Genomic DNA, 10,000 nt, shown 5'->3' on the forward strand with positions numbered 1-10,000 from the left:
AGAGTCTTTCATTTGCAAAATCAAGGCCACATAACTACTGAGAATGATTTTCAAGCTGTGTAAATGGCATTTTGATATAAACTGATATAAATTTGAAAAAAGGTGGGCCGACATTTTTCAAATTTACCGAAATCAATCCATTTCAATCCTCTCCAGTTTTGTCCATCCATGTCCCTTCTTGGCTTCCCGGTGTTTTGTTAGAGTTCTTCTATAGTTTTGGGCAGTTATTTTGATATTTTAGTTAATTCTACGACCATTCGATTAGTGCTGAAATTGCCTTAAATTGTGTGACCTAGCCCCTTTAAAACCTCAAATTTAGCTTTTTCACGTTGTTTTGCAGACGACAGCAAAGAAATGGACAAAAGTGAGAAACGCACGCAAAGGGCGTGCAAAGCTATTGTTTTTGCCCACCAAATATGCAAATTTGCGACTTTCTCATTGCCGTTGCCGTCGCCGTTCCTGATACGTTTAACAGCGAAACGATCGGCTACCTATTACATTACATAGAAAGGGGATATGAGTTACAGATACCCCTTGGCATAACAAACAAGGTCAGGTGCATGACAACTGAATCAACACTTTGTTATCTGGAAAGAGCTAAGCACACCGGTATGGAACACCATTGCCCGTGCTGTCACACAATGATTTATCTCATCAAAGCTGGAAAAGCCACCAAGCTTTAATCGTTACCAGGTATAAATTGTTGCTGGACATAGCTTTGTTTAAATCTGTTTGATAGCTTCGTTTTGAACTGGAATTGGCACCAACTGGAAGGTCACCTCCAGATCTTGTTTTGGACAGTGTGTAGTTCCGAGTTCCTACTAATCTATACAGAAAAAAACTATAACACGAGAACTTTGTCGTCCCTGAGATATGATGAAAAGGAAGTTTTGGTACTTTGTTCAACGCAACGTTGCAGTCTAAACTCAGTGGGATCAAGTTATCGAGTTGAAGCACCAAAAGAGGCTGCACTGAAAGATCTTATGGGTTCTCACTTTTGACGTCAGGAAGACAAAGTTTTCCTGGCCAGAGACTGTTCGGAAGTTGGAAAAACAGACTCCATAACACAAAAGAATGGCGTTAAGTCGGGGAAGGAGGAACAAAGAGGATAGCAACCGGTGATTTTTCAAACAAATCTTTATCTTTTCTTATGTACATACAGACTACGTCTAGGTAAAAGAAGAATTTACTGTGAGTTCTATAATCGCCGGGTACCAGCTATATACACCACCGCCTTCATGAAGTTGGCCTCTCACTGCCTTTTGCATGCCAACCACTTGACATACAGAATTTGAACTGAAACAACCATTTTCGAAGACACTTCCTTTCTTTTTGGCATTTAAAATAAGGCAAACTGTGAATATCTTTTTGGTAAACTACCTTGCATTTCACGTAATCGTCACGGGGTTCATAGGGCTGAGCACTGGACAAGTTGATCATTAATTGATCATTATTGTTTTTACAAGACTTTGCCTAATTATTTTCATCATACCCACATACTTCCTTTTTCACAAAAAAATCCCACAAAAACTAATCACAAATGCCTGCCTTCAAACCTCAATGACATCCTATGCAAAGCCTTGATGATTAACTCCTGTAATGTAAAGTACAGAATGCTGAAAACTGTATTTCTTCTAAATTTCAACATTTTTCAGGGGGAGGGGAGACAAATGGGAGCATACATACATACATATTATTGCATAGCTCCCCATATTGGGGAGATGGTGGGGGGGGGGGGGGGGGGGGGGTCTTCTGCCATACATTTGGTGCCTACGTTACCCTTGTTGCTTATCATGGCCAGCTATCAGTATTATACTTTAACCGGCCACCTAATTGAAATCTAAAAGGGGCATCTGAAAGCCTTAACAAAGCCTGTGTGGCCAAGTTGTAAACAATCATTACTTTGGAACAAGTAGTAGGTAACAATAATAGGTAATGACAATACATGTAGGTCTGTTGATGCCTGTAATTTAATCTAAACGACGGGATTAATCCAAGGTGAAAAGTTCACCTCTTCTTGGTTTTCACATCTGGTCATGCAGGCAGCCCTGAATAAAGAAATGAAAACCATCTTGGTGTCCCATCATACTCCTTCAAGAAAAATGAAAAATGTGTTTGTGATCAACTTAGTGAGTATCTTAACGCTAACAACCTACTAAGTCACTGTCAATCTGGATTTCGATCGTTACACAGTACCCTTACTGCCCAGGGCCCGGTTGTTCGAAAGCCGATTAACTTAATCCAGGATTAACGTAAATTTTCGTTTCATGTTTTCAACTTTTTGGTGAAAGTTTCTTTTGCTTATTTTTGTTTTTCAAGATTGACTTCTTCTAATGTAAAGTTTTGCCGAATATCAGCGTTGAACAGCACTTAGGAGTAGAGAAATTAACTCCTCGGTTAATTTTTAATCTGGGATTAGCGCTAATCGGCTTTTGAACAACCTAAGGCAATTTGGCAGATCGTTAATGTAAACTAGGAATAAGAGTGGTCCTAGGTTGTTACCCTGTGGGATGCCACAAGAAACCGGTGCAGCATTAGACAACTGGCCAGCAAGACTACATCTCTGACTTCGGCGAAAAAGATAAGATTCAAACCACTTAGTACTGATTGTATCAACACCATATATACTGTGTAACGATCGAAATCCAGATTGACAGTGACTTAGTAGGTTGTTAGCGTTAAGATACTCACTAAGGATGTTTGCTGATGATACTAACATAACCTTTGCTGCCAGCACATTGACTGATCTTGAGAAAGGTTTAAATTCAGAGTTGAGAAGTCTTAATATATGGCTCATTTCCAACAAACTGAGCTTGAATGTTGCGAAGACCGAATTTATGGTTATTGGATCAAACCAACGTTTAAATTCATTCTCAGACAACCAAGTAAACGTTGAGATTGATGCTAAATTAATCACTAAAGTTAAAGAAGCTAAATCACTAGGCGTGATAATTGACGAACACCTCTCATGGTCTAATCATATTGGTGATCTTAGCAAGAAGACATCTTCAGCTATAGGCGCCCTTAAACGAATAAGACCATACATCTCAAAGCGCATTGCCCTCCAAATCTATCCCACACGGCAATCTTGTAAAACAGTGTACATTGTAGTTGTAATGAAACTTTTATTGTAATACAGGTAACTATACTGAAGATTTTACCGTGTATAAATAAAGTTAAAGTTAAAGAACTCAGTAAGGTGAGCTCTATTCTTGTACAATCAAGTTCTTTTGATTTGATTAAAAATAATGTTGTTGCTGATTACACGAGCCAATACCAAGAATACCATGTTGTTAAGGTTAAAACAGATGATTTGAAGCCGCTGAGTTCCACCCTCTTTGCAAGGCCTTTTCCTGTACACACCTGCAAAACAGACAAAAACACTACATAACTGATTTTTTCCACCTTCATTGTGTAGTTTAATGGGGACATAAAAAAAATATATATATTTTTTTTCATTTCTGAGATACAGCCCTTAGCCAATACCAAACATGAACCTTCGTTGCTCCAATTTGAAATGGAAAATTGTTTTATATGTTTATTTTTAAAGATTTTTTGCCTTCACCTGGAAAGCAGTTTGTGACTTCAAATGAGAAACACGTCCATGTTTCACACTAGCTTACATGCTTGATAATCATGATGACAATGATGATATTTATGTCAGAAAGCTACATGTACACTCACAGCATGCTTTCAAGGAGGTGACCTGCACTAATATATATTTTTGCAAAACTATGCAATTAAATATAATAATTGGATAAAATTATTGGGAATTGATTTATCAACTTGTAGAAATTGAGAATTCATAAACATTTTGTTCCAAAAATTCTGAGAGAAAATTGATGGCCTAACATTGAAAATGTTTCAGCCTTGATTGCAGAGACACTTCAATTGAAAGGGAGTGACCTAGATGTTGTTAACCCATTTACACCTAAAGTGCCCCCAATCGTTGAGTAAAAGGCATCAGCCAGAGTAAAATCTCTTAGTCTCACTCTCAGGTAGGGATTGCATGGTAGATAAAGCACTTTGTTTGTTGAAACTTCAAATGAGAGGCCAAATGGAAGGTGAACAAGGATATCTAGGCTCCTTTACTGAAAAGATGAAAATAAACATTTGCAAAAAATTGAAAATATACTCCAACAGTAAGAGTGAAAGATGAGAAATTTCTAGGAGAAAATACAGTATGTTTGTTACACCATAGTATACAGATGGGGGATTCAGGAATTCAACTGAAGCTGTACATCTGGCTTTTTGCTGTTCTCCCTTCCCCTTGCACACTTAGAGAGTTTTAAGGGTGCAGGATAGAAAATAATATTGGTTACCAAGCTCTTCCTTAAGGAATCCATTCTTCCAACTCCTCTTCAAAACTGTGGTCTTCACAGTACAAAAAAGGGGTTCTGTCTCTTTGACGTCCAGGCAAAACATTGTAGACATGGCAACGTCGCGTGAGGGAGTCCTCATCAGATGGATCTGCGGGTAGTGAAGTAAAAAAGTCATCCTGATAGCCTGGACAGGTTTGTGAAGGACAGGCTGGGCCACAGTGAAACTTGATAAAGGGAAAATCCTTCCTACAGATTCCATCCACCATGGAAAACACTTGACATAACACATCAGATGGTTTCATTTTGTTCTTGCGGCTGGAAAAAAGAATGATAGCAATGTTTACAATGAACCATGATCGATGGATGTGAACATTTAACTTTTCATTAATAATAATTGTTATTACAAAATGTGCAGCCAAAATGACCTTAAAAAAAGGCATCTTAAGATTTAACGTAGCCAATGAAATTGTTCCTAACTGTTGCTTGAAGCAGCAGATGTTTTTTTTCTGTTTCAATTTTAAAGTGATTGTCACATCCAAAAAGCTAGTAAACATTTTTCATGGCATGAAAAACAGCAAAAAATAAACTGTGTACAAAATGATATAAAACTGTTGGGTAGAAATACTGAAACCCAACATCAATGTGAAAATGAAATATCCTTTGCTTTCTTCAAGAGTCCTCACGTATCATTCTCAGTCTTGGTTGTACTCACAATAATAATAATTTGTTTGGATTGAATTCAGTTCAATCCAGAACCTAAGGAAATAGTGTTTGGCTTGTTTAAGCAATGCCTTGCTGGGCACGAGGCTGTGAGAAAGTTTAACTATACTTTTTTATACATGATGTCTTACATTTATTCAAACAAGCTAAAAGAGAGCTCGATTATTTTATCTGAATTTGTTAATAAGATTAATTTTAAATACAAGGTTGAGAAATTTACATGATTTAATTTACTTTATTCGCCCTCTTTGATTAATCACTCAGTTCTTGTGCATGTCAGATCATTATTTGTATTTCTTTTCTTTTCTTTTTTATATATATATGTATGTTGTGCAATGTAAACTTCTTTTATGTTAAATAAATTACAAAAAAAAATAACAATATAATAATAATAATAATAATAATAATAATAATAATAATTTGTTTGTTGTCCTTTTTTTGACACCAGCAAGGAAAATTATTGGTGTAATGGAAAATGTACCACGTGCTATGTTTTTGGCTGTGACCAACTCTTGAAAAAACGAAAATAGACTAAGAGTATATACCATAAATAGCGTGCATGTGGCTACTCTATTAATATACATGTGTAATGCCATTGCAGGAAAGCACTGTTTGTCAACTATACAATGAAACACTTGAACCGTGAATTGTCTTTGTTTTCTAATTTTTCTTTTTTTTATGGAATCCAACCAGGTACTAAAAATTTGCAGAAAAGGTTGCCTGACAGCTTTGTAATACTAAACTTCACTGAAGTTAAGCCCTGTTCAGCGGCGTTAGTGTTAGGATGGGAGACCAAAACAATAAACCCCTCATAAAAAACAGAAGCATCTGACCGAAAATACTATTAACGCTAACAAATGCGAACCCAGCAAGGTACAGATTTTGTTAGCTTGCTTTATGCAAAACAAATATTGATGAAAAAGCAAATAACTATTGATACACAGTTTTTAGAAAGAGCAGAAGGAAGTTTCCGGGACGGTCGATCGAGAATAAAATATTTACGACGTGAAAACAACATTAATTTTGAACCGTGAATATAGAATATAAAAAGTTACGATCAGCGACAAACATGGCCGGAATTCAGCGGGCGCCGTGATTAAGTTACCGCGGCATGTTTACTCGCCAAACAGTGCAGCATCTGTGTCAAATGATGGCAAGATAACGGGTTTTTGTAAGTTTCTTTTTCTGTCAAGTGTTATAAAGTTTGACAATGAAATGAGCGAAGTCAAAACAAAGATCACAATCGCCCAACTCTTGTTTATGCAAAGTCAAAATTTACTCTCAAGACGCGTACGACGTTATTTATCACCTGGTAATTCCATCATTTTGGAAATAGCAGCTACTTTATTATTCATCTGCGTCACAAGTTTTCACTGATTTTGGGGCTCATTTTGTTGAAACTCAAGCACGCTTCCAACAGGCCTGTGAACCCTTCCTGCTTACAGAGCAATACTAAAAAACTTCTCCCATATCACATTCCAACCTTAAGCTCGAAAATTCAATACACAACATGATATTATAATTCACAAAGGCAGAAAATACCACAGAATCCTTTTCCAGCGAAAAATTTATTGAAACAAACAACATATTTGCTCTTAGAGGCGAAAACCTCTTCCTATTTCATTGCGTGCGTGAAGACAAGAAACTCAATCGTGTCAAATTACCATGCACTTCAGGTAAATACAGCTCACTTTGATTTCGTCTCGACGGCCGATAGATTGTTGTCGAAGTCCAGTACTCGTCGCTTTTGAGATTCCTGCCTGGTTTATCCAACTGACTTTGCATTATTGAGCTCCATAAGGGTATATTTTGTTTAAGGATCCACTAAAACGCCATTCGCGTTACATGACTTTCGACGCCATTGCATGCTAAGTTAATAGGGCCGTTTATACGAGAGAAAATAAGCCGCGGCTAACTCTGGCCGCGGCTTACGTAAGCCGCGAACACCCCGTATAAATGGTACGAAATCTATGTTCACGGCTTTCTCAAGCCGCGTCTTATCCTGGCCTGGGAGTTTATACTCGTATAAATAGTTCCTTTCGCGGCTTACGTAAACCGCGGCCAGAGTTAGCCGCGGCTTATTTTCTCTCGTATAAACGGCCCTAATGATTAGAGAAATCTACGCAGTTCCACTACCCTCTCGATCCTAAGAAAATACGCGCAGAAGGCTATATGCACAAAGACACCACTTACCAGGGGAGTGACAGGCAAGACTTTTACCGACACGGCAAAAAAAACAACAACAACACCAACAACAACAACAAATAAAAATAAATAGAATAAATGAAACAAACAAACTAAACGCAGATCTTCGATTGGGTTTCCCATAGACAACCCAGTAATTATTTACAAACAAAAGTGGGCGGGCTAGTGACTCAGTTGCAGTTATTCAGGCCCATTCCAGATCAGTGGTTTTCATAGTAACTACATGGGCATAGCCAGGACTTTTTAAAGGGGGTTGGTCACACTGTGTCAAACACAGGATACTCAACAAATTATGGCATTTTCGCTTCCTGAATATCATAGGTTGTTTGCTTAAAAAAAAAGGCTTACAAAGGAAGGGGAACGTCCTTGCTACAGTCCTGTCTTTATTCTTTATGCTAAAAATATTTGTGCTGATTAAAGATCTTTCACAGATTTTGAATATCATATATTCCAAATTTGGTTTATTTTTTTAACAGTGTTGCACTTGTCTTAATTGCTTTGTGTTCTATGTGTTTCTGAGCAGCGTCAATAAATACAAGAAAAAATACAAAACAAAAAAAAAAAGATCCACATTGACTACGACTTCAACTCGTGACCCCCAAACCTACATACTCATACGCATTTAACTACTTGGCCATGTTGTCTAAAATATGGAAGAAATGTGGACACTTGCACTTTTACAAATTGACTTAATTACTGACTATTCAAAACTTGCCATTTTGTGACAAGAGGGATAAAAGGCTACACCTTTTCATATACCTGCTGTTGTATGCTATCTCAATCATTTTTTCTTCCTCCATCAATGTTATCTTGTAACTCAGATAAGGGTTCATCCAAAACTTGCCAGCATCTCTATAAAGAACAGTTTGGCCACTTGGAAACTCAACGTTACTGTTCTTTTGTGCACGAGATAGCAGGCGATGAAACAAGGCATCAGGAAGGAACTTGTTGAATAACACATAAAACTTCTTATCTCTGTAATGGTCGTGCCATACTGGTTTATCCCCATCTGCAGACAATGGAAGCAGGGAGGGAACAAAGTGTGTCGCCTGCACATCACAATGATGCCGCCTTTTCATTTCCGTTGCCTTGTATTCTAAGGGACAAATGAGATCATATTGCTCGAGGAATGCTGTGATAGCTTCTTCATCTTCCTTCACTTTGCAAATGATGCTCTGTAAAAGTGCTTTGGTCAAGATTCCTTTTCTCTGCAGAAGGCCCCAGTCATGCCTTAAGCCCCTGTATTGGGTGCTTTCTGTTGATGGGGTGATGAGTTGGATGACTATATCAACCAGTATTTTAGGGTTAAGAAGAATCCAGTTTGACAGATCTATGTCCTCCTTCTTGTCAACATAAATAATCAGCCCTTTCTCGTGGAAATACTCCAAAGTCTCCTTGGACCAAATATATGTATTGCAATCAACATTGTCAATTGTCCTTTGGAACTCAGCAAGTGTGATACAAAACCTGGCATTTGGATTCTCTTTAAGGCTGATAATTGCATCTTGGATCTGAATCCACGACAGAGGGATTTCCCTTCCAATGGTTTTCTTGCTTTTTTCAGCAACAGATATGATTTCCCTTTGAAGTGCTTGAATTCCATTGTCCATGTTTCCCAAAGAATTCTCAACAGGAAAGAAAAGCAGCATTTCAGAGTCATTTGCGACCAGCTCATCACAGTACCTCTTCCACAGGAATCGTCTTAGATGATCATCCAATATTTTCAGGCAGTTATTATCCATGTTACCTCTGTGTGTACCAACGAGCAATATTGGTGTGCTGCGTGGTACATGGCTGCAAACAGATTGCATCCAGAACTGAAGTCTTTGAATGTGTCTGGATATGCCCATAAAATCTTTCTCTTCCCATTCTTCCAAGTTAAATACAATGATATATAATGCATGATGCCTGAGAAAGAGATGATGATACGAATAATATTCCCTATCTCCAGCAAAATCAAGAACCTTCATTTTCAGAAAACTGAACTTTCTGTTCAGTTCACTCTTTAATTTTGTCACGTCCAGGACAGTTTTATCGACAACAACTGCAGAAAACATGTTTTCGCCTTGCTTCTCATTGTCACTGGCACCAGATCCCACCAGGGAGTTCAAGTACATGTATAAACATTCAGTGTAAAGAGTATAAAAGAAAAATGTTACATACAGCATGAAAAAATAGAGGATTGGTGGTAGCCTCATCAAGTAAAGTGAGCCACAAACAAGCAAAATTAGTTTGTTCACAAAGTCCCTGAGCTGGAGTAATTTATAAAGTTGCTGTACTAAAACAATTGCCAAAAATAAATGCCAGACATGTGCTAAAAACACAGCAAAATCACAGATGAATTCAAAGTTAAAATTAGTAAATGTCAAGGGAATTAGGCAAATCATATAGCCAGTAAAGACAGTGAAAACAAATCTCCAAAATGAGATCATTTCCGTGGATGTAATCTTTGTAGCAATGAACTTGTGTTGACATGGATGACACCGTTTTTTTTCAATAGCTTTAATTCCTTTTAACAAAAGGAACCCCAAGAGCAAAAGTACTCCAACCGTACCAATGGATAATGCAATACCGACATAAATAATCATCTGACACCCACAGAATGGAAGACTTCGCATTTTGAATAATCCACCTAGGAAACATTTCGTCATAACGGAAAGAAAGACACCTATCGTCAGTAAGCGAGGTTTTCGGATGACAGTCACTCTAATCCATTCAATTAACATCGTGGGTGTTAATGGTCTCAACAGATG

General features: G+C 37.7%; 1 protein-coding gene across 1 annotated transcript in view; it reads right to left on the reverse strand.

Moving 5' to 3' along the window:
• Positions 1 to 3,105: 3,105 nt before the first annotated feature.
• Positions 3,106 to 10,000, reverse strand: part of LOC137997163 (uncharacterized) — a 9,185-nt gene continuing 2,290 nt past the window's right edge. Inside the window, exons 1-3 of the mRNA XM_068842994.1 lie at positions 8,007 to 10,000; positions 4,323 to 4,637; positions 3,106 to 3,363 (exon numbers count right to left, since the gene is read on the reverse strand). The exon at positions 8,007 to 10,000 is cut by the window's right edge and continues 2,290 nt beyond it. Coding sequence (XP_068699095.1) covers positions 4,334 to 4,637; positions 8,007 to 10,000 — 2,298 coding nt within the window. The 3' untranslated portion in view covers positions 3,106 to 3,363; positions 4,323 to 4,333. The remainder of the gene's footprint in view (positions 3,364 to 4,322; positions 4,638 to 8,006) is intronic.

The sequence above is a fragment of the Montipora foliosa genome, chromosome 1, assembly GCF_036669935.1.
Source record: "Montipora foliosa isolate CH-2021 chromosome 1, ASM3666993v2, whole genome shotgun sequence".
Taxonomy (NCBI): Eukaryota; Metazoa; Cnidaria; class Anthozoa; order Scleractinia; family Acroporidae; genus Montipora; species Montipora foliosa.